This window comes from Protobothrops mucrosquamatus, unplaced genomic scaffold (genome assembly GCF_001527695.2).
Source record: "Protobothrops mucrosquamatus isolate PMUCROS unplaced genomic scaffold, P.Mucros_1.0 scaffold1031, whole genome shotgun sequence".
NCBI lineage: Eukaryota > Metazoa > Chordata > Lepidosauria > Squamata > Viperidae > Protobothrops > Protobothrops mucrosquamatus.
Window position 1 is genome coordinate 367,023 of NW_015387265.1, and position 26,412 is coordinate 393,434.

The 26,412-nt window shown below is 38.1% G+C and overlaps 1 protein-coding gene across 1 annotated transcript in view; it reads right to left on the reverse strand.

The window, feature by feature from the left end:
- Positions 1–24,579, reverse strand: part of LOC107291015 (metabotropic glutamate receptor 4) — a 268,099-nt gene extending 243,520 nt beyond the window's left edge. Inside the window, exon 1 of the mRNA XM_015819964.1 lies at positions 24,049–24,579. Coding sequence (XP_015675450.1) covers positions 24,049–24,579 — 531 coding nt within the window. The remainder of the gene's footprint in view (positions 1–24,048) is intronic.
- Between the last annotated feature and the right edge of the window lie 1,833 nt (positions 24,580–26,412).

Sequence of the window (26,412 nt, forward strand, 5' to 3'; positions counted from 1 at the left end):
GACTTAGTCTTACATAAGACTAAGGTTGTGTCCCAACTTGCACCCTAATCATGACACAAATATGCACTGGTAACATTTCCTCATGTCCTTTCTTTTGCCCCACATATGAGACAGGCTTAAGTTGATCACAATAGTACCAATGTTAAGGTAATATTTTTCCCCTTATTCCAACAACATTGAATAACAGTTTCAAGGTATGTAAAATCTGGTAATTTTGAGGGTTCCTCAGTGCTCTCTGAGCTTGCTTGTTTTCTTGCAGACACTTCATTATCCAAACTAGGTAACTTACTAGTCAAGCACTGATCATGTTACCAAGGTCAGAGAGCACAAAGGACCACTCATTTCAACCCAGAGCCACAAATATTCTCTATTTGGTAACTTTCTCATCGATTATCATGAAGAGAAATGGGATGAGTACAATGACCAAAAATAGTGATAATATAGGTAAGATAGGGATTGGCAAGGGGAAGGGCAAATTTCATGCAAGCATGGGGTCCTGTCAATTCAATATGAGCATTGTAACTTGGTAATAAGAAAAGACCCTGTGAAAATGTGGAAATAACAGCAAAGTATTTAGTAAAAGAACAGCAGGACAGTGAAGACAACTTTGGCAATCTCTTTGTGCTTAAGAGAGGCCGGCTTTGAAGCAGGAACTTGTTTCCAATTTAAAAGATCTTAATTTTTCCAAGATAACTAATCAGTCACCCAAAGAGGCTAACATTCTAGCAGCTGCTCATCAAAATAAATCTTAGAATCCAACTCCATAGGTCAAGATAGTTGATAAGGCTTTTCTACTTCTCAGAGATATCATCAGCCTTGGAAGTTCATATAGGTACCCACACATATACATTTGCACAAATAGCAAGTAACAAGATCCATAAGTGTTGACCAGGTACCCAAGTGCCTAATAAGTACCCAGATCTTAGGGGACTGTGGTCAGAGTATCATGAGGAACACATGAGTTGTTTAGACATTTACTCAATGTTGTACTAGATGCATTTTGTTATGACTGAGAATTATAGCAAAAACTGTTTTCCTGAAGGATTGTGTTAGGAAAAGATTGCAATACAATAAAAGTAGGAGTGCAGGGTAAAAAAGCTTTGGATGACTGTTCACTTTCCAAACAATAAAAGCAGTATTATAAAGAATAACAACTTTATGATTCTAGAGTTCCTCTTTCCTGTGTAATTGAGCTTATATCCTAAGATAACTTATATGTGCATTTTCCCATGCACAGCAATGGGACTTTGATACTGAATGGGATTATGAAAGTCTCAAGACACTCACAAGAAAGTCAAGGCCCTGGTGATGTGGAAATAGAGGAGGGGGAATGAACTGATGTTTTAGGGCAGCAATATCTTACAAGCTGCCTTACCTAGAGATCTGGAGGACAGGCATTAAGAGTAATTGTCCAGCAATGCCAAAAATATTGGATACTAGAAGTGCCTGATTGCTGGCAACAAATCAGATTCATAGCAATATAGGTAACTTCTGATGTCCTCAAATAAGAAAAAAATACTCTCCATAGTCCACACTTTGAATATAGAGGACTAATGGTTTGAAAGAGTGTAAAAGAATCCATCTATGTTAGACTTGAGCACCCCTCCCTCAACAGAGGGGGAGGAATAAAAGACCACCTTCCTCCAGTCTTCAACACAGCCCTTTCAGCAGTTCCAAGAAGATTCCACAACCAATTGCACCATGATTTAGGTGACCCTGAGGGCACAGATAAACCCCCAAGTGTCCTCAACAACTCTCAGAGAGAGTTCTAATGACCAGATGACTGCAAAAAAATACAATCCTTCCATTTTCCCCCCCCCCCCATCATCCTGTCAGAACCTATTCTTCCATCTCCCCACCATCCAGTACCTATCCCTGTATCCCCCACCATCAGAACTCATGAAACTTCTTGAATAAGAAGTGAAATGTTTTCTTCTTCCTCCTCAAGGGAAAAACAGTCTTGTTGCCTTTTGAAAAAAGCACCTTTGAGACAACTATGACCTGGATGAGTGAGAATCTCCACTGACATTTTCCCATAAAACACAAAGGTTCTACCTATGTAAGACTGCAAGTATTTGTTGCAATCTTCACAGAGTGCTTTATATACAAGTAGAACACAGGTATTATAGTTCCAATTAAAAATGAATCCCTTTTTTCAAGTCATTTCAAAGCAACTACGTTAACACATCTCATCATCTCATGCTTTCATACTTTCATGATGTTCCCCATCACAACCCTTGGTGAAGCCAACGTACTTAATATTTTTTGGTCTCAGCAAATGGCTTTTAAGTTCCTCTTGTTTGCTCTAATTTGTATTATTTTAATTATTGAATAGCCCTCTCATTCATTGCTTGGAACATTAACGCATTTTTAAAAGGGACCAGGAAAATCAAACTCCATCAGTGATCTGTTTTTCTCAGCTAACAGCCTTCCGTTCTCCCAGGAGACCAGGAGTTTTACTGCTGCTTGCTGGGTAAAGGAATTGAGAAAGGGGGGGGAAGAGATCATCTGGGGATGGGGGAAAATGAAATTCAAAATGCCATGGAAATAAAGAAATACCATTTGCTAAGCTGAAATGGTCTACCTTTGGCAAAGAACACGTATGTGCTTCATAGATTTTACATTGCAGCTGCTTCATCATTCACATTCTGTTTACATTTATTTATGATTTCTCCCTGTGTGTGTGTTGCTGCCGTTGGGCTTCTTTGTTCAAACAAACTTTTCAGCCTACAGAGAAACTCAACAGGAAAATATGCTAATTATAAAATCTTCTGATTTCTGTTCAGCCTGGGTTGAAATGGGAGCCAAAACTGAAACAGATTTTTCTTCAGAGCAAAATTCACAAAGATGGGTATTTGGCTCAAAAACTGTAATTCTGTTATTTCTGAACCTGACTCAAAGTTCACCATTGCTGTCTTCAATAAAGTAAAATATATGCTGATAGATGGGAAGCACAGCTGTACATTCCAATTCTATCTTTCCAGTACTAACTTCTTTGCACTGACAGAATGTTTAACCAGAAACTGTGATTTGCATAATTACAATACCAGCACAATCATATTGCAGAGATGTGTATTACAATCTGATCAGAAGCAGCCAATATGCTACAAAGAGGATATGGGCATGCTTCTGACAACTGTTGATGTCTCCTTAAAGAACTTATGTCTTTCCTTGAGCTTATATAGCAGTCACACAATCTCAGAAATATACCTAGGTTGTACTTAGTTAGAACCCACAGATAATTTAGCATATAATTATATCAAATGTTAAAACGTTCACATTTTCTTCTAAACACTTCCTTGTTTCTAACATTTCTAAATACAATGAGATTTTCTCTCTCTCAAAAAATGAAAGAAACATATTGTCATTGGCCTATGGGGCCTGACTTATGGAACACACTATATATTTGTGTTAAGGAGGCATTAGGGAGGTGGCAGTAGGATGCGATGACATTGTCACATTTTGTCAATACCTCCTTAATTCAAATGTCTGTTTTCCTGGGATTGTGTATCTATTGTTCAAGACTGAGAAAAATGCAGCTTCTTTTAAAAAAAGGTTGCAACAAGTGTAGGAGTTAAACCCATGTCATTTCCTATTTTGGGTCAGAATAGCTGTGCAGGAAATGGAAAACATTTCCCCCCCAAAAAATCCACTCAGAACATTCCACTGGAACAGAACTTTGCCTTTATTTCAGTGGAGCAAAAGTCAAAACGTTTCAGATGTTTTAGCTACAGGAACTTATGACAAGGTGCTTGCTCCTTTGTTTTTCACCATAGAGCACCTAGAGTAGAGAGGATATAACTACTACCAGATGTCCAACTTACATAAAAATGTTCAATGGCACATTTTTAATTTAAAAAAAACATTTAAAAAATCCTCCATAGAATAGAATTGATACAATTGAATCTGTTATTGGAAAAGACTCATTATGTTAAGTTCTAAACAGAAAATGTTTTTGCTCATTAAGTAACCTCCATGAAGTATATAGTCAAACATCAACCTAGGACAAAGAAAACTAATCTCTCACCAGTTAGATTTAGTAGACATAAGTAAGCAGCAGCTTACTATAGGGTTCAATATGCCTTTTCCAGTAAAGGACAAGCAGAAGCAGCTAGTCAAACTGTGCACTTTGCTTTGATTTTCTTTCTGCTGCAAAGAGGTCTTGCATTTTTAATGTATCCCGAAGGTCAACATCAGCAGGACACAGAAGCAAGCACAGAGTACACACCTACATCAAAGCTCAACAAATCAATCAAATAAACAGTGGTTACACAGAATATATGCCTACATCAAAGCTCAACAAATCAACCAAATCAACAAGGTATCAATATTCCTTGCATTTTAGCAACTTCAACAGCAATACTTGGGTGTAATATCCACATTTTTGTAATACTTCAACTTCTTAAATAGATTGTAACACACATCCAACCCTCCCACTCATCCTCCAGAATTCTAACTTTCCCATAGGAAAAACATTTGTAGCAACTCATCAGACAATGTAACTGGAAAGACCTGCAAACAGTCATTTGCTTCTGACTGTCCATGTTCTTAGGATATGTTCTTTTCAATCAGCACTTTACACATCACCCCATTCAGACTAAACCAAGAGTAACAGGGACTGTTTAGTCACTGTTGATGGCTACGTTGAGGGGGAAAAAAGTCTGAAAAACAAATCGTAAGCCAGAAAACAACAGTCCAATCACAGTACTTGGAACACTTAAAACATCACTACTTAAAAAAGATCAACTTTGTTATAACCATTCTAAAACCAGATGTGTTTTATTGGGGATTCATTGCACTTGATATAGCTTTTTCAAGGAAGAAATACTTGTTACATTTCCCCATAACCTAGATTCCCAGTTGTAACTTCATTCAGCTGACAGCAATTCTATCATCAGCAATAAAAGATAAGGAGTGGAGGTTTTGTGGTTAATTTCAGGAAATATCTTTATATTTGAAGAGAGCTATTGTTTTAGTGAATTTGCTTAGAGACTCAAACTGCCTTAACAAGCTTGATAGTTTCCCAGCACTGCACATTCCCATTATTTATATTTTTGTGCTAGCTAGCAACCATATTTTTTACACAAAACATGCACTTTCCAACCATTTCATCCCTAGATTGGGGGAAGCTTTGTTAAACTAGCCTGACCCAAACTGGTTCATGCAGACTGAAGATGACAGGAATGATAGTCTGACACATTACAAGGAGACCATGTTAAACTTTTAACACTCAGTAAGTCTAAGAAAATGTCATATACAAAAATAACCTTTAAAGGCATGGAATTTCTACATATCAAGAGAGTGTCTCCTGAGCCACATTGGATCATTTTTATATCTGCTGCCTTATTAGGTCCCTTTCAATCTGTTAGCAAATTAAGCCCAATTTAGCTATTGATTACAGCACAGAAAATAATGTTGTTTTGCAATTTCATATCTGAGTTTCTTGAAAACTTTAGGATGACTAACAGGTACTCCTGATGACTTATCACTGTTCATTTTATCAATTTCTCTAAAACCTGACATATATGTTGAGGCAATCCTTAAATTTATCATTTCAGAAGACTACCTCAGAATGTTTTTCTCCTTTATGACTTTTGCAGCAAAAGCTGAAGCAAAAAAATTCATTTATTTTCTCTGCAGTATTCCCATAATCACTGAATGCACGTTTTACTCCCTTATGATCACAGCTACATAGCTCTCCTGCAGCTTTCTTGCTTCTATAATATAATTTTTTTAAAAAAAACTGTCGTTTTGCTTATATGAGATTATGTTCTATGAATTCCAGCCTGATCAAAATTGTATGAAAAATCTTTATTTCAGAAATGTTTGCATTCCTTGCTGTTCTCCTGATCTCAATTTTTTTTAAATATTTCATTATTTAGTGTACTATTTAGCCATAAGTTCTTAAGTTTATAATATATGTGTTTGTTGACTGCCCTTTATTTGACAGTATTTATGTGCTGCACAAAGATTTTATAGAAGAGCAGGCACTTCTTATTCTCCCCTTAAGATTTAAGCTGCATAAAATTGGAAAGTATTTAGGATTTCCTAAGTTTGTTACCTTTCCCACATATCACTGTATAAGGGGCTCTGAGAAAGAATCTCTCTCTCTCTCTCTCTCTCTCTCTCTCTCTCTCTCTCTCTCTCTCTCTCTCTCCAGTATCAATTAAACTGCACATACATGCTGTTGCCATATTTGCACAGCACATGAGCCTATGCCTTTGACTAGGCTTACTTATAGTTTGAAACTCAGATTGTCATCCTAATTGCTATTTTTTTCTAAGTTCCTTGGACTCTAATGCTATTTATCTAATACAGGCAGTTCCCGAGTTACGAATGTAATGGAGCCTGCCAATTACATTCGTAACCTGAAAATTCATTGGAGTGAATTAGGTAAAATGAATGTGAAAACTTCCTGCTTTCACCTCGGCATTCGCTAATTGAATGTGTGGGTTGTTAAGTGCACAAGGTATCTCAGGGTGGGGAAGGCCATGGGGGGGGCTAGTACTTCTGACCACCCAAACCTTCCCCCGACTCACTGAGAGATCCCATGTTCATCTTTCCATCCCTTGGGGTCCCAAGCTCCTTGGGCTTTTCCTCCCCACCCAGTCACTAACCACTAACTTACTTTTGGCACCTTGTTTTAGAGCCCCGCGCTCACCACGTTCACCTCCACCTGTCCAGCCAGGTGGAGAAGCTCCAGGCCAGCCTCTCCCTTTTCCCACTGAGCCCTAGCCTCTCTCATAAGCGGGCGTGGCCCTGCCCCACCACTTGCTGGAGTGCTGAACCTGCCCAGATTTCACAAATTGTGCCACCACAGAGCTGAAGAGCTTGGCATGCCACTGCCTTGCTCCCCTCGCTTGCCAAAAGCACTCCTTTTCCAAATTGCAACAGGGACTCCTAAACAAACCTGCTTTTCATCTCCATCTCATTTCTCCCTGCAGCTCAAGACACTCTTCTTTTGCTGGAGAAATGGAAAAGCTGCATTGGAAATGGAAGAAACCTGCAGAGAAACTAAAGAAGTTTGGGGGGATTTTTTTAAAAAAGTTCAATCAGACCTTTCAACTTCTCACGAGAAAAAGCTCGTGAGCTATGGCAGAGAAACGAGATGGTGATGGAGAGTAGGATTGTTTAGGCGCCCCTCTTGCTACTTAGAAAAGGAGTGCTTTTGGCAAGCAAGGGGAGCAGGAGGGTAGTGCACCAAGCTCTCCAGCTCTGTGGTGATGCAATTTGTAAAATCTGGGCAGGTTTGGCACTCCAGCAAATGGCAGGGCAGGGCCACACCTGCTTGTGAGAGAGACTGTGGCTCAGCAGGGAAGGGGGGAAGCTGGCCTGGCTCTTCTCCACCTGGCTAGATAAGGGCTTCAGCACTCAAGGCCACACAGGAGGCAAGCATGAGCAGCATGTGGGGCATAGCACCAAAGGAGCATGTTGCAGTGTCTCTGCAGTTGTTCATAAGTACGAACGGCCACTGAGATGCTCAAAAATACGTAACTTTGGGACCCGGTGGTAAATACTTTCGGTGGGGTTGTCATAACTTCAGATGATCGCTAAGTGAACTGTCGTAACTCAAGGATTACTCGTAATACACAAGAATAGAGTTACTTTTGGTATGAAGGAGTAAAAGCTAAGGGAGTAGGGAGAGACTTGGACTTCTACTACCTCTGCATGGTTATTCCAATCCTTTATATTTATTCAAAGCATGTCTTTACATTTTAAAAAAATGTTAGAAAAGAAACTAAACAAATGCCATGAGTAGTGCTCTTCACATCCATCATCTGAAGATGGATGATTGGTTCCAGCAAGCCTCATAAGGAGTGGACAGTAAGTACCAGGATCTATTTCTGCAAGGTTGTATCCCAGTATAGTCTTCTCTGACTGATATTATTTTTCCAGGATTTAAGACTGAATTCTTCCCAAAGCTCACTCTCCTTTAACCTAAGAAGCCTCAGACTGAACTTGGATACTTCACCATGAGACACATGTTCTGTGTCTGTAAGTATTTCCTTTTGATAGGGAAAAATTGAGCAATTGCAGACTCCTTTTGATCCATGCAATATTCCTTATTTCCTCCCAGTTTATTAAGCTTTCATTCTGGGAAATTCTAACACAATTTATATCTGGAGCTTTCAGATACAAATTTATGCCACTGCATCATACAGCAGCACAAGAGTCAACTATCCAAAGGTTTGAGAGAAGAGACACTATCTTTAAAAAGATCCTCAGAATAATCAGTCTTTCTGCTTTGCTGAAATTCTACCCTATGAAATAAATCAAGTGTCACTTATTGTATTGGATTTCGACCTTACCTTTTCAACTGAAACTGACTGAGTTTTCCAGAGGGGACAGAAGTATCCTGGAGTTTGCATCTCCCCACTCCTAGACCATTTATTTAAGTACTTCACCCACATTGATTCTCCCAAAGTTTTGAAAGATGGTGACCACTTTTAATGGGTATGAATTTTATTCCAAATTGCGTCAACCAATCCATACTATGAATTCTTTGACAATGTGAACTATATGACATGATACATGACAAGCACATGTTCAAAGTCTTAAAAACCAATGATCAGTTAAGAGCCATAAAAGAACTGACATTTTAACAATAGACCCTTACCATGATTATTGAGAAGGAAATTACCTCTATTCTAAATGATAAATCTAAACGCTATGGCAATTATTCAACCCTTAGGAAGTGAATAGAATAGAATAGAATAGAATAGAATAGAATAGAATAGAATAGAATAGAATAGAGCTGGAAGGGACCTTGGGGGTCTTCTAGTCCAGTCCCCTGCTCAAGCAGGAGGACCTATACCATCTCAGACAAGTGACTGTCCAGTCTCTTCTTGAAAATCTCCAGTGATGGAGCACCCACGATTTCTGTAGGCAAGTTGTTCCACTGGTTAATTGTCCTCACTGTCAGGAAGTTTCTCCTTAATTCCAGGTTGCTTCTCTCTTTGATCAGTTTCCAACCATTGTTTCTTGTCCTGCCCTCTGATGCTTTGGTGAATAACGTGACCCCCTCTTCTTTGTGGCAGCCCCTCAAATACAGGAATACTGCTATCATGTCTCCCCTATTTCTTCTTTTCTTAACACCAGCCAAACCCAAGTCCTGCAGTCATTCTTTGTATGTTTTAGTCTCCAGGCCTTTGATCATCTTAGTTGCTCTTCTCTGAATTTTTTCCAGACTCTCAACATCTTTTTTGTGATATGGTGACCAAAATTGGCTGCAGTATTCCAGGTGTTTTATTTTTACTAGGATTTTATAAAGCGGTACTAATACTTCACGTAATCTTGATTCTATGCCTCTGTTTATACAACCCAGGATTTATTAACTTTTTTGGCTGCACACCGTTGGCTCATAGTCAAGTAATCATCCACTAGGACTCCAAGGTCCCTCTCACAGTCTCACCTAATCTGTACTTGTACCTTTGATTTTTCCTCCCTAAATGTAAGACTTTGCTTTTCTTCACATTGAAACTCATTTGGTTGGATAGGGCCCATTGTTCAAGTTTGTCAAGATCTTTTTGGATCCTGAGCTTGTCTTCTGGGGTGTTGGCTACTCCTGCCAGTTTGGTGTCATCTGCAAATTTGATGAGTTCCCCTTCAATTCCCTCATCTAAGTCATTGATGAAGATATTGAAGAGTACTGGGCCTAAGATGGAACCTTGTGGTACCCCACTGCTTACTTCTCTCCATGTGGATGTAGTGCCATTAAGGACCACTCATTGAGTACAGTTTGCCAGCCAGCTACAGATCCATTTGGTGGTGATGTTGTCTATTCCACCTTTTTCTAGCTTACCAAGAAGTAGGTTGTCGTCTACTTTATCAAATGCCTTACTGAAGTCTAAGTATACTATGTCCACACCATTTTGCTGGTCTGCTAGTTTAGTCACACCATCCAATCAGAGCTGAAGATTATTGGATGAGAAGTGAAACATCTTTAAAGAAAAACAAGAAAGTCCAGTTGCCAAGACCACCTGAATAAACAGATTCACATCAACTAAAAGTAGACGTCTTCTTCTGACATTTAATACTTGTAACCATGGACAAAAGATAATGATATAAAGTATGTTAGAGCCTTACTCATCTCTGGCTTCCCTATGTGCTTTCTATATCTCTTTGTACCACTAGTAGTTATCTGGACTTTTCCAATGGATGCATGATAGTTCTGATGCACTTGTCCATGGACATCAAGTTATAGGGAAGAGGGACCAGGGCCAGAACTGAGGTTTCCAATGCTCTTCCATGATACTGATGATCAAATACTAATGCACTATGCACTTTTCAAAATCAATTCAGAAGAACTGGACTTCAGGCTTCACACAAGCAAAGTACCTCTCTGAAGTATCCTGATTTTTCAGACTTCTGTATAAGTCTGAAGCTCACAAGTTTCAAGTCTAAACAAAATCACTGCTGCTTTAAGAAATTCATTTATTAAGACGACTCTTAAAGCAGCCACAACTTTTTGTCAGAATGTTCATAAAAGTTGAGCCACTTTGATGAACACAGATAAGTAATGTTTTCATATCAAGTTCAAAACAGTTCTTCCATATAAATTTCACAGCTTGCACAGCCCCAAGGGCTAGTCTAATCTATGAAACTGAACCAAGAATGTTAATTCAAGTGAGCTTCACAAAAAATATTGAAAATCCAAAAAATAATTGTGAGTTATAATATATCAAACAAATAACATCTTCACAGTCATCTCAAGTAAGTATCAAATCAATTTATAATGGTGATTCTAGTTGTATATACTCAGTTAACACTACACGCCACATCCTCTAGAATATATAGTCCTATACTGATACAAAAGATTATTTCTACAATTACATTACCACTTTTGGATGAGGCAGAATTAAGGAAATCAGTTGCATGCGAAACAGAATCCCATACTATTGAATTGATATGGTTTTACCCATCATTCACAATATAAAAGCAGGCAGGAATCAATAGATCAATTAATTAGATTTAAGGGCTGCCCAACTTTGTGAGACTCTGAGCAGATTACTACAATTAAAGGCAGTAAAACAGTAAAATAGCTCAAAATACAAATTATGCATGTCTGGGGGAAAAAACAGATTCTCAATCAGATAGAATTCCTCAGGGGCTGGGCACCAGTTTTAATCCAAGATCTGGGAGAACAGCTACATTTATCAGAGACTTCTTGAATATACTGTAATTTGGATGGGATACTTATAAATACCTGGAGGTTCATATGGATTACTAGTTTCTAATGAGATCTGTGACCAATTTGCTGCTTCCAGGTTGCATCCATCCCAAGTTAAGAACATTTGGGTTTCATTATCTTTTCTGTTTTTTCATTTGTTTTGCAGAGGCGATCAAGGTGTGGGGTTAGAGGATGTGTAGAAGTCTAATGTCTAAGAAGTACAACATAATGAAGAAATTAGTCTACACAATACTTTATCTGCATAGTTAAAAATGTAAAGTAATCCATTGAACACAAGGTTCTGCTCATGATGTCCTCAGTTTGTTCTTCTTATAATATACGTCAGGCCTTGTTCTCATCTTTAATTCCAGAATATATCAAAGGGCAATAAGTCTATAGTTTCACAACATTTTACCTGATGATAAGCTTCATTGTTGAACTCAGTATAATTTATCTCTAATTAAATACGACTAAGACATATGCAAAAACTATATCAGGTGGACTTTTTAATCAGAAAACGAGCACTACAAATTTAATTACTGAGATCTCTCACAACTAGCCATTCTGGTTGCTAGTAAATGTAGTTCCTTATCGAGGGATACTACATTATGATTATCAAATATCACTGCATTCTCCTTTGTTCCATTGCCTCCACCTACGGTAATTCCTCAAATATATGGAACTGGTATCCAAATGAATTATGAGACATTTTCAATCTTATCATTAGGGTCAGGACTCTTCCATGTGGGAGAAAAAAAAGTTCTTCGGTGTCTTGCTGCTGAATTTTGCAAAAATACATTTACTCACAATTTTCACTATAAAAAATCCCCACTGTTACTCTTGCTTGAAAGAACAGTTTCAGTTTCTTTCAGAAGTACAAATCCCTACCAATTACCCACAGTACTTTTTTTAATATCATCCTTCCTCCTATTGCTCAGGTTCACCTATGACCCATATCCTATAAAAGCTTTATTCATCTTTACAATTTGTAAAGCTTTCTGTGAAGAAAGGATGTTTGCTGCTTTTATTTAGCATTAAACCTGAATTAGATGAAAGAACTACCGCTTATAGCCCAGGGGCCATGTAACCATAACTTCCAGTTTGAGTACTGTTTGAGTCTCTCACAAAAGTGTTTGGATTCTTTTTAGTTTATAACTGGACTAAGACAGTATACATGGCAATACAATGAAGAATATAAACAGGGACAAATTTTATACTCTAATATTGTGCATTATCACTATAGTTGGTTGCATAGTCAGCCAGATGTTTAGACTAGATTTGACATTTTAACCCTCCTACTGAGTGCTTCCCAAGGTCCCTCGATAGGCAGATGTGTTGTCTGATGATGTTCAAGGTATCATTGCAGGATCTAAACTGTTCCAAGTAAAGTTTCCTTTTGCAATTGATTGATGGTGAGTTTGTCCATGCTGATGGTGTCAAGTGATGCTCCAGAAGTTTTGGAACTGCACTCATGAGGCCTATTACTCTTAGTACTATGTTTGCTTTCTTTTGCATAGTCATTGTATTTCTATTTTCAGGTCTTAATATTTTGTGGTTTTTCTCCAGTTCTTTCTCTTCTATTCCCCAGGTATTCCAATGCCCACTATCTAGACATGGTCTTTCTTATTAACAATTGTTAAACCTGGGGTGTGGAAAATGCCTGCCTATTTGAATTCTAAAGTCCCAGATAACTTTGCCTTCATTTTTTATTACTTTGTCTATTTGTAATCCCATCAGTTCTTGCTTGCAGGCAGATATTCCAATGCACCGTTGTTGCTACTTTGTCATGCTGTTGTTTATAATCAGTCTGTGTGATCTTCTTGCAGCAGCTATCTGGGTAATCCACTATTTCCTCAGCTTCTTTGTAGAGATAGCATATGCTGTTTGTTGTTGTTGTATTCTCAATTCTTGCTTTATATGCATTGTTCTTAAAACTCTCTCTTGTGCAGTCAAAATTTGCCCCTTTGTCTCTTTCTTTGATTTTCCTGCTCTTAGCCATTACCAGGTCTTGTTGTTATCACTTTGTCTGTTAGTTTTTTTTTAATGTACTGGCCATGGAATACTTTGCCTTGCCATGTCCCTTTTCTATTCTTCATTTGGTCTTTCTTATAGACCAGTTTGGTCTCTTTGGTATTCAGTAAGCCTTCATGGTGCGCTAGCTTCAGTGCATCTTCTTCGCTATCCTTCAAATATTCTTCCAATGCCCTTTTCTTCTTTTTCAACTGGTGTACTTGCAACATTCCATGCCCATATATTCTTCTTGGTAAATAGAGTCTGTCAACATCAGCACATAGATCAAGATCATCATTATTATTATCGGTTCACAATAATGTGAAGTCACTGCTGCCATTTCTTTAGCTGGTGCTGGTGTTCATATATATTAAATTATTCCCAAGAACCTAGGATGTCGTAATGTTTCAGTGAATTATTATGATTTGTTGCACAGTGAGCCAGATGTTTAGACTGGAATTGGCATTTTATGTACCTATCAAGTCCTTCCCAAAAATCTGGGATAGACAGATATTGTTGTTTGATGATGTTAAGAGTATTGTTGCAGAATGCAAGCTGTTCCTAGTGAACTGCCTTTTGTAATTGGCTGGTGATTTTGTCAATGCCAATGGTGTTCAAGTGGTGCTCCAGATGTGGTGGTTGTTATTGTTGTTATTCAAATGTCACAAAAATCACAAAATTTTGCTTCACATAGTTCATATAGCTGAGCAAGAAATAAATCCCCTCAGTCTTAAAAACAGCTGGTGATATATACGTAGCTGTACAAGTCCAGAACCTTTAAACATGTGCAGAATCCTCATCTAAAAATGTACTCAAAGTGTAAGATATGGTTACAACATGAGGTGAAATCAATTATGGATCATCTTCAAAATGCTTTTGTGGCATAACAGTTTGGAAACAGCAACAATAGGACAGCACTTTGAGATAGGTGATCCAGACTGCATTTGTGAGTTCTCTGTTCTTCCTACCAAACAGAATCCCGGGCCTCTTCCCTAAAGTTTTGCTCAGATGTTACTGCATTGTAGAAAGGAAGCAAAACTGCAGTATATATTCAGGTATCAGGTGGTTCTGATAAATCATGTCCAATGCCTACAAGTCATGTGGAATTGATATCCAACCTCATGAAGGTTCTGCTTTCCGGTACAGTCCTTACCCTCATGCAAAGCACCATCCACTTGTATGTTAATTTGTTGTATTGCTTTCTTTGGCATGGTGGCTGCAACATAAGGCTGACCTGGACAGGTCTATTATAACAGTGGAATAATCTATTGTGTTATTTGGAAAGATTTCATATGTACTTGCTCTTCCTCCCACCAAGGGTCACAGATTTTACAAAGTATCCCCATCTGCCAAACAATTCTGAGAACACAATGAAAAGGGATGTTTTATTCAACAGTGGTAATGACCTTCACAGAATTAATGCATTACTAAGAATTGAATCAATGAAAACTCTACTGCTCAACAAAACTCTTTCAAATGCTTTGAACAATCCATTATGCCAAAGCCATCTGGATTTATCCTACTCTGCGGGTTTGGAAGAAGGGCTATCACAATGATTGCTAAGTGTATCCAGATCCAAAAAAGCAGCATGATTTACATGTCTCCTTTACAAACAGCTTCCTTGAGGAAACAACATATTGTCCAGATATGACAGATAATCAAAATATAACAATTTTGCTGTCATGTCAATACACATAGCAAGTAAAGGAAATAGATGACTCACACAATTCATTACCTCTAATAGTGCTTCTATGACAACAGGATTTTTAAAACTATTATAATGTAGTTGCTTTAAAAAAGCAAAGGAACTACTCTTCCAAACCAAAATAGCTCAAACCAAATCTAACTATACTCATTTAACTCAGAATGTTGTCATAAGACAAACAGGAAAAAAGTGAACTTCTTACCTGATGCTATGCTAAGCAGTGTCCTGACAGAGGTATATTTGTTTATAGATTCAACCATCTTGGCATAGTCCTCACCATATTTCTGGGTGCCTCCTTTGATTATCAGTTTATACTTGGTCTTGAAAACTCACTTGCATGCCATGGTTTTCTTCGCTGTCTTAAGCCTGACAAAGTTTCAAATATCATTCTTGTGGAACATTTCAATCTCCTCTTCTGCATCTTTCTCCATTTGGCTCCTTCAATGACTGACATTTTTTCCATGTCCTTCCATGCGTGAGGTTCTTCCACTTGTTCCTTCTTGCTACTTTAAAACAGCCTTCTCAGTGGAACTGCTTTGTTGGATTCTCCTGCAGTGACTGAAATGAGGTTCCTTGGTTTTAATTTCTGCAGTTGCAGTTAACTGAGCATATGGTGAAAATGCCCTTTGAAGCTTGCAGTCTCTGCTCCCTTGACATAGGAAACACAAGCTCGTATCTCATAGTTACTTTCTTTTTCTTTTTCAGCATGATAAGCAATGGTGCATACTGTGATGATTTGTGTGGCAGGATCTAGAATTCTCTACTTGCAGTATTAAGGAATGTCATCTGATGGAAGCAAGGAGGACAGCCTTTTCTACTGCAGCACCTGCCCTTTTAAACATCATCCCTCTCAGAGGTTAGATTAACCTTGACCTGCTTGTCTTCTGAAGGGCTCTAAAGACATGGTTCTGTCAACATGACTGGAGAACTGTTTGGAGCCTGCTAGATGGCAGTACTGATTGATCCATAATTTGCATTGATTCATTATTTGCACTTGCCTACTTTTTATGTTGTCCGGTTTTATTTCTGATCTTTAGTGAGGTTTTAAATTGGTTTTAAAGGGTTTTTTTTGTTTTTTTACTGACTTTTATATTTCATTTATTGGTTTGTGTTGTTTGGTTGTTTTAACCATATGAGCTGCCCAGAGTCACAAATGTGAGATGAGTGGCTATATAAGTTGAATCAATCAATCAATCAATCAATCAATCAATATAACCATCACTCTTCACACATATCTGCAGTTCAGCTTGATTCTCTTTTCTTTTGGTACACACACATACCCTTTTGAAACAAATGCTTTCATGTGCCTAAGCTAAGCTTTCTTCTGGGTCATAGCTCATATATTAGGATATTGTAATAAAATCTTAAAAACTTTAAAAGGCTGCCTTTATTTCAATTTCTACCTCACAAATCAAGGCAAAATTATTTTATTTCTCATCTATTTATATACTACTAAAACTGTTTGATTGTTTGTAACCTTTGAGTAAAAGAGTACATCATAGGGCAACAGTTTTTGAATCAATGCACCTCAAATGGGCTAATTTACAGAATGTGACCAAAATCTGGGACCTGTGACCAGGAATGAAATTTGGCAAAGTTCTGACCACTTCAGTGCTTCGGCATCCCCGTGCCACTGCACTTCTGCAGTCAGCCACAGTCATATGATTCGCGTCTCCAAGTCTTCCTGCCAGCTTCCTACAAGGAAAGCCAGTGAGAAGGCCAGGAAGAAGTCACTCCCATGCTTGCCCATGGTCATTTTGTTTCTCTATTTAAGTAATGAAATATCTCTGAAATGATAATCCAACAAGTCACAGGTTGTTTGGTGTTTTCTAACTTTCCAGGACTCAAATATTATTTTTGTAACAGTTCAACATTGGCATCCTCCTTCTCTGAGTCAAACTCATATTCTATCACACCTTTGCAAGTAGCTGGCTGTGTTAATTGCTTCTCCCCAATATTTATCTGACAGTCTTCTTTTCCATAGTATAAGCGACTATGGTTTCATGCATGATCCCTTTTCTTCTAGATACATTTTCATATTGTTGGCTGTATATTCATTTCAATTGTTTATGTGCATGTTTAAGGCTTTCTCCCAAATACTCTTATTAAAGCCATATACTCCTCAAAGTTCTTCAATAGTTGACTCTTCACCAAACAAGAAGCAAAATGCGCACCTTGTATAATCACTAACAATGTTACCTAGATGGGTAATGAAACATCTTCAAGAAAACAACCAAGCTCAGAGAGCACCAAGGACTTCACAGTAATGTTATCATCTATGAAAAGGAGGATATGTTTTCACCTTGGAATAGCATTAGTCTAGAAATGCCATTGTGCACTAAGTCCAGATAGTTTCCTTGTTTTGTTATAGTTCTACTTTTGTTGGCTTAGTTAGTATCTTTGGCCTTTATCCAACATAAACATCTGGACCAAGTCACCCTTGGCTGCAATTTTACTTCTTTGACTGATTTGTCCAATTTACAAACAACATCTGATCTTGTGTTAATTTTTCAAATAAATTGTAGGTATATTCTCATTTAATTCAATGAGCCTCAGTTTCTGTTTAATAACATAGAAGTTGCAAAAGAATCAGAAAAGATATCCTCCAATGACCCATTTGTTCTCTATATCTGTCTCTTTTCTGGTCCTTTCTTATGCTGGACTGAGTTGTATCATTACCTTTAGAATACAATCGAATAGGGTCTGTCCCCTTTCCTAGGACAATTTGTTTGCAAATGACCCGAAGCATTGTAAATTAATGAAGCATTTATTTTCCTTTCTTCTGACCTTCTAAGCCAATTCTTGATTGAGAACTGCATCTGACTCTTGAGATTTATTCAGATTACATTTTGCAAGTAATTTATTACAAATTAAAATTTTCCTTTTTCATTTCTTTTGCATGTACCACAGCTTCACAATCTCTATGTAGTGAACTTTAAATGAAGACAACCAATATTTTTATAGACATGTACTGTCTTACAAGATAACTTGCAATAATTTTTATTTGATTTATAGCAGATTTAGTCTTCATATATCCCCGCGCATGCATACCATGATGTTTGTTACATAACTTTCTGAAAAGAGGTTAATTTGGAGGCTGTAGAAATTTTCTTCTATAATTTTTGTCTTCATCTATATTTCTCAAATATGGATAATAAATGAATCCCTCACTATTGGGCACATTATCTCAGTAACTCTATCACTTGCCTCATTCCATGCTGCCCTGCTTTTGTGGGTCTCTCTTTGGCCAGCACAATGGCAATTCCTTGACACTCCAGGAACATTTTCATCTTGAATTACCAGACGGAGAATTCTGGTCTTTTTATTTTCTGGATTTCCAAAAGTTTTTCTTTTTCTTCTCTAATCTTTCCTTTAGCTGCTCAGGAGAGTCATATTTTCTTTCTCTTTATAGAATCTATCTGCACATTGGCTTCAACTGCTGGAGTCTATAACAGCGTTGGAGATTGCAGCATTTTGTGTTTTCATGAAAGTATTCCTGGGAGTAAGAATCTAACCTGAGGAAGGGCTAGGAGCTCCAATTAGCAATCTTAGAGTTAAGGAGAAGATGGAAAGTAAATCCTTAACTTTGTAACTGTATCTAACTGCACCCTTGTGGGTTAGTAAGTCAGGAGGTGCTAAAGTTATAGTGCCTATGGATTTGAATCTCCAACAAACTGTAAAACATAGTTTGAATTATTTCCATGTAGATCCTTTCAATTATATTGATTATATACAATCACTGATTATAAATAAATAAATATGAGCTATAGCAGTCCTGAGTCAGCCATTACCCCAGCCAGCAGGGACAATGGGAAGCAAGTGATGAAATGTGTGTTATGATATTAAGATACAAAAACCAAGTCTTATGGAACTGCATCATGTTTGAAAAGGAGGTACATACGGATGAATTTGCATCATGATAACATTTCTATGCAACCTTGTTTGCTATGGAAGTCTATGTTCCTGGGTTCTGTAACTGTTTCAGGGCCTTTCCAAGATGCTTGCCTTGGGCTCAAGGAGCTCTACTTACATTCTGGTTAGAATGTATTTTCAATTTCTTTACATTTCTATAATTAACATAATTGTACTTCTTCTCTCCAAAATATAAAGGGTTAAAATGAGACATAGTTAATCTAATCTACTCATCCTCTCTCTATTTCTGTACATTTTGCCAGCTTATTTCTGAAGCAACAACCAGAACTCTTCATTGGATTATACAGTATATTTCAGTGTCTTTCTCCCAATTCTACATGCATTTTCCTCTCTAAGCTTCTTTTTTCCCTCTTGATTTGCTTGCTTCCTTCTTCAAACAAAACACCACATGCATTTAAGCACCCCATAATGCCTCTTGCTTTTTAAACCTTTAAGGCAAAATAAACACCTTATGCTTTAAAGATAGCACCAGGTTTGCTCGTGTTATTGCAAAGAATTAAAGTTGAAATCCTCTCGTTAAATATCCAGGAAAGACAGTGTCTCACTGTATCAATAGGATTTACTTCAAAGTGTTTACTTTTTATTTATTAAATTTATACCTTGCTTTCCTACATAATAAGCATTCAGGATGACACAAGTAGATGTTCTCTGTTAGAATACTTGCCTACTGTGCCTCATTTTTATATCAGGACGGGATGGAAATGCAAATGCTTTAAAAACTTTTGAGTTGCAACACGACAATACACAAATAATACTAATGGAAAGGAAAAGAGTATTCAGCAGAGAGTTATCATCCACATCATCAGAAACTGATTAAGATCCCCATCCTTATAATCTCACAGAAGAATAAAATGGTCAGATGTCTGATTAATTCTTTGAACCATTGTACTATGCCCCATCATTTTCTCAGAAAAGTTCATTTTCGGAGGGGGGGCGGAACAGGAAAAGTGACAGCTGCTGATATTTGCAGTCACAGGAAAGCATTTGAGAGGGTTGTTAACATTGGAGAATTGGCCTGGAGTCTTTTATAAAAAATTGCTATTGCAGCGAGGAGCTGCCTGGCCATCTTTCAAACCTTATCCAATTGATGAAATATAGTCCAGGGAAACCTGGCTTGATTTTTTTTTTTCAACATGGTCGTAGCAATTTTCTCCAGCAGTAGGAATAGCAGTAACTTCTGGACTTACTTTTTTACATAAAAAGTCCTTGTTTTTCTAAAAGCTTCAACCTTTTCCCTCCCTGTCTCTTTTAGATTTATGTACTTACATTATTCTCTTCTGTTGATTTTATTTTTTATTTAATAGGTTTTTTTATCCTGCCTTTATTATTTTTTTATAAATAACTCAAAGTAGTGGGCATACCTAATAGTCATTCCTCCTCCTATTTTCCCCACAACAACAACCTTGTTAGATGAGTTGGACTGAAAGAAAAAGTGACTGGTCCAGAGTCACCCAACTGTTTTTTTCATGCCTAAGGCAGGACTAGAACGCATGGTCCTCTAGTTTCTAAGTAATTCCTGGTTTTATTCTGATGATTTATTCTACTGTAGGTATTAGTTTTACATTACACTATTAGGTGTTTTTAATTTTTTATTTGTGAATTGCCCAACAATGTGCAATTAGTTGAGATATATTAAGTGTTCAAAATAAATAAATAGAGACATTGCTAGGTATACCATACATTTCTAATGAATTGTGGGGTTTTCCTTCTCATTTAAAAAGATAACCTAAAAATAATGCTCCATCACTGGAGATTTTCAAGAAGAGACTAGACAGTCACCTGTCTGAGATGGTATAGGTTCTCCTGCTTGAGCAGGGGGCTGGATTAGAAGACCTCCAAGGTCCCTTCCAGCTCTATTCTATTCTATTCTATTCTATTCTATTCTATTCTATTCTATTCTATTCTATTCTATTCTATTCTATTCCATTCCATTCCATTCCATTCTATTCTATTCTATTCTATTCTATTCTATATAAGGTCCAATCAAGCTAGTTATTGCTGCCTTAGTAGTTGGGGAGGGAGGGCTAGGATTCCAAACTGGTGAGCAAAGATTAATAATTTTTAAAGGAACTGTTTTGTAAAAAAAAAAAAAACAGTACATATCTGCATAAAATTAGTATGCACAGAGGCAAATTTGGAAATAACCACTTTTATTTCACTAGAATTAAAATATTTTGTAATTGTCTAGTTGATCCACTCTAGTTGATCTCACAAACTAAGTATGTTTTGTTCTGTTTATACTTGGAGGGGGGGCACACAAGAATCTCAGAGTTGGAAAGGGAGGGAGGGAGGGAGGGAGGGAGGGAGGAAGGAAGGAAGGAAGGAAGGAAGGAAGGAAGGAAGGAAGGAAGGAAGGAAGGAAGGAAGGAAGGAAGGAAGGAAGGAAACAATGAGAAATCACTGTCAGCACTGTATAGTGCAATCACCAGGATTTGAACTTCACTGTTCTCTAAAACAAATACTCCAAGGCATAGTTGTTGTTGTTGTTGTTGTTGTTGTTGTTTTCTGGTACCTGGTTCCTTGGATACCATCACAAGACATCCATTTCCCAATCCCTTGGCAGTATTTTGAAGCCAACCATGTGAACCACTCCTGATTACCTTGAAATGCTGAGAAAGGGCATGAAATACTATGAACCAATCAATGCTGCCTCCAGCAAACTTAATGAAAAATAAAATAAGTTGCTAACATTTCCACCTACCCTGTGTTTTCACTTTATATTACATGACATTTCTCTGACCCTCCTGCAAAAAGACTAAGATGCTGGTATCTGGCCCACTGAAAGAAAATGTCAGATAATGACAAGGGGGTTAATGATAGGACTATAATTTTGCAACCAGAACCTTTTCACAGCAGTTGCAACCACTTGAGCCCCGCTCCAGAGGCTAGAAGGCAGAGCAAAAAATTGTTCAACACGTGCCACTGGCAGAAGCAGAGAATATCAAATAAGGCAGGTTTTTCTTTGGTTCGTTTTTAATGAGAATATGAAACTGACTAGAAATGAATGATATCAGCCTCACTAGATAGATCAGACAGAAAGCATGGCCAGATAAGCTAATTTTACTTCATTGTAAAGCTACATTAATAGAATCTTGCAAGTTTGAAAGTACATTTTTCCTGCCATCACCGTTGTAGCCCGAGAACTTCTGAGCCTCTTGCTCTATCCACTGTTGGCTGTGGGCTATTCTCTCTCTTATCTGGCTGTTCCCTTGGCAGCATCTCTTCACCCTGTGTCTTAATCTCGTTCCCACATACTGTTACATCTAGAACATTTAAGATCCCTGGAGAGAGACTAAAAATTTCTATGGAATGAAATGGAGTGAATCAGAAAATGGCTCACGCTATACCACATGGGGGCGTTTCTATCTGAACTACACCTCAGTCTGTCAGAAAATGGAGTCATCTGTTTAAGTTGAAAAATAGCATGGGATGGGGTTTACGCAATGCCTAAACAGGGCTTCTGTTCCTTCCCCTTCCATGCCTTCCATTAAGAAGAGACTGGACAGCAACTTGTCTGGAATGGCATAAGGTCTCCTGTTTGTGCAGGGGGTTGGACTAGAAGACCTCCAAGGTTCCTTCCAACTCTGTTATTCTGTTATGTCCCATTAACTTTTCTCCTTACCTCATCTCCGTCTAGCTTTGTTCCTTCCTTTTCCTTCTTTTCTAAGTAGACAACCCCTTTATTTTACCCTCAATCTATTTTTTTTTTGCAAGGAGGTTTCCCTCTTCTCCTTTTTTGCAGAGCCTTCATGAAGAATGAAGGTGGGTTGTGTGAGAAAAGACAACAGCTTATACAAATGTGAGCTAATTAATACCTACACGGGGTGCTTTATTTTACTGTTAATTGATATTAATCAATTATTTTAGACAGATAGACAGATAATGCATATTATGGACCTCCCCCTTTTTGGGAGGGGAGTATGGATTCTGGTGTGAAACAGGAACACGTTTGTTCTCCAAGGTGAGTTTCAAATGGAGTTTGGCACGGGGCAGACAGGTATTGCACAGCATAGTCCTGTTAGGAGAGCTCTCTTAAATTCAGGGTCATTTTTCTTCGCTTCCTATAATATCACAGATAATATTACATCTTAGTTCAATTAATTATCCATCTACCACAGGAAAAGGTAATACTGCAATGTCTTTAAAGTGAAAGCATCAGAAGTCAGATCCTGAGAAGTACCTATAATGCCTGAGGTAACGTAGCAATGTGGAAATTTAACCTACTTAAAGCAACCTTCCTTGCCCTAGTCCAGATATGTTGGACTTTGTCTACCAAAATCTACAGGCGCCAAGGCTAAATGCCGGTCTCAGCCCAGAGCTGAGAAAGTTTAATCTAAAAATAGGCATAACAGTGCTGAAACCATTAGCTTTAAAATTAAAAGCACACCAGCCATGTCAAGTACATTACTGTAGAACAAGTCTATCACAGGAGAACAAGGGCCTGGATTGCTCTAGCATTCATTCAGCACAATGTTTTCTCTATTCTTTAGAAATCTGCACTGAGGTATTTTTAACAATGTAGTATGAAAGCCTGCCATTGTCAAGCATGCGCCACAAACAACTTGCTCTCTCCTTGCTATAATTAGCAATGTTTACAGGCAATATGTGATAATTCTTCAGAATATTTTAGCACCAAAAAGATAAATCAAGCAAGCGGGGTGCCCTCACCTGCCCTTAGGGATGACTAAACCCCCCAAGGGGCACTTTAAAAAAAAGGACTTCTCCCTCTTGCTGGTTTATAAATGGCTTGGTAGCATAGATCCATCGTTCATACTCTCTCGTCCTCAGATAGCATCTTCTGAAATACACCCAACATGAATATTCTACTTGTCTGCTTAAAACAAAACATGAAATTCTCAATCACTCTCAACACTGGGGAAGATAATCTGGGCAGTACCTTATAGGATTAGAATCAGTTTTCCTTGCAAAAGTGGAAAACAGAGGTATTTCCCTACCTGAACAGAAGGGTCAAATTCCCCAATGGCAACCGAGAGCTCTTTAAACACCCCCAGAACAACAAAGAAATGTTCACTTTCCTCCTTTCCTCAACATGGAGCAAGAACTCAGATTTCCATAATTATTGTTAAAACCACTTTAACGTTTTTTTTCCCCCACTTAACAGTCACTGGCAGCTATTTTAGCACCTGCAGATTGAATTGTAAAATTAACTTGTGCAGCTAGGAGGGGAGAGAAGAAGAGTGAAAAAGAAGCAAATAGACTGCAATCTTACCTTAAAGAGGCGCAAGATGTTGGCCACCATAATAGAAACAGAGCTGCCTGATGCACCAATTACTCCAACCACGCGTTCCGGCTTTGTGATGATAGGTGGCCCCCCATTAACACAACGCACCTCAGTACTGTCCTTCTCTATTAGGGCCTGAACAAAGGTGAGGGACTGCTCCAGAGCATGGGTGTCTCGAGAACAAGTATCCAGGATGCGGGCCCCCAAAGTGATATTTGGAAGTAGATCAGGATCATTGTTGATTCGATCCAGAGCAAAAAGCATGGCCTCGAGACGATGAATCCCCTTCTCCTTCTTTAGCTCTCCACAGGCCTTTCCCTCAGAGCCCCGTCCATGGACAGGGAAGAGGCCTCCTAAAGTGATATCCCCATCAAGGCGAATGGAGTTCATGTGGGGATGCCCTTGGCCTTTGGGTTTGGCTGTGCTGACTGGTTGATACCACCAGCCACAGCAGATGCTCATGAACAAACAGAAGGAGAGTTGCTCCATGCACACAGATCCCCCCTTCTTCCCAGTCATCGCCAAATCCCACTTGAAACTCAATCCCATCAGCCTAAAGATCCATGGAAACCAAGGTTTCTGTTACCAAAATCTTTAATTCAGCTGGCTTGGAAGTAGCTTCTCCCAACGTTTCAAAATGGCCTTCTGAAGGATTCAGAGCATGGTTTCCTTCCCCCTTAATTATCTATCACTTTTCTGTCAAGATTTCCAGTCAACTCCAGTATCCATTTCAATGCAGGTGCTGAAGAACAGAGAGGTAGCTGCTTCTGGAAATGAGTTCACAAGATCCCTTTCCAAGCCCTCTGAAGGACCATAGCAGTGCTGCTAATGAAGAGCACCAGATTTTGCATAATTTTGTGGCAGGAGAAGTGGGCAAAAAGAACCTCTTTTCTTCCTTTTTTCTTCAGTCCCTGTAAGGAAGAAAGAAAGGGCATTCATTATTCAAATCTTTTCTCAGAAAGGCATTAAGTTGTAGCACAAAAAAGCTTCAGGATTCACTTGATCAGAGTTTTTGTTATGCTTTGAGAAAGGCAATGTTGGGTCAAAAGCAACACACAAGGGAGAAGGGAGAAACTACATCTGAAGATGCCTAAGCTCCATATCTTATTTATGGATTTGAAGCGGGCCTTCCATCAGTGGAAGCTTACTGGGCCATGAGGAATATCTAGTCTTTTAAAAGTCAACCTGGATTCTTCCTTGAGTGAAAGGAGGCAAATTAATGCATTCACTTTACTTTATAGGTGCTTGGTACCACTGCATTATTTAAAAGAACTGAGAAAGGGGGAAAGGAAAAGAATATTTGCCTGCTTTGTAAAAGTCAGAACAGCTACTCACTCTATTGGGAACTCAATATCAAAATGACCACACACTGGATTTGCAAGAAATGATACAACCTCAACAAATCAATACATTCACCTTTAAGATGCAAGATAATTGCAACAGAGAAAAATAGGAAAGTTATATTCTGTGCTGTATAAAAACACTGTTGACCCAGTGCAAACTTGCATCAAATAAGGATTTAAGGCAGCTTTACTTCTTTACTTTTTGCATCATATAACAAAACAAGTAGTTGTTTCTGTCCTTCTGATTAATCATCACAGTGGAGAATAAACATTGGAACCAATCTCACTATATAATATTTTTTTAATGAACACCCTTTGAACAACTGACAGAAAGGGGAAGGAAATGTTCCTTGGCCTCGTTGAGAAGCATATTCATCACAAATAGGAAGAAATAATGAAGTAGCGCGTAAAAACATGAATAAAATGTTACAACATCTCTGCATTTTTATCATAGAATTCTAAAGTAATTCTCCTTGGAGAATAATCCAAGTCCTGCCTTAGGCATGAAAGCCAGCTGGTGATTTTGGGCCAATCATTCTCTCTCAGCCTAACCCACAGGGTTGTTGTTGTGGGGAAAACAGGACAAGGAAGGAACACTAGGTAGGTTCACCACCTTGAATTATTAGTAAAAATAATAGTGGCTAGGAAAAAGCTTTTAAAGTGCTGAATAAAGTGTTACAAAAAGGTGCAAAGAGTTTCCTAGTATGTTCATTCTGGAGAGCATCCATGCTTTTTTATGTTTGTGGTTTCTGGGAACAGAGGAAAACAGGCACCTCTTGGATGGTGAAGCATTGCTTTCATTAATAGGACCAAATTTATTTATTTATTTATTTATTACTTTAATTTATACCCCGCCCTTCTCCCGAGGGACTCAGGGCGGCTTACAGGTAAATAAAAACAGAGCTATACAATAAATATTTAAAAGCCAAATTAAAATATATATTAATTAACCTGTATTAGAAAAATTATAAAATCCCTTTAAAATCCCTATAAAATCCCCCCCTAGGCC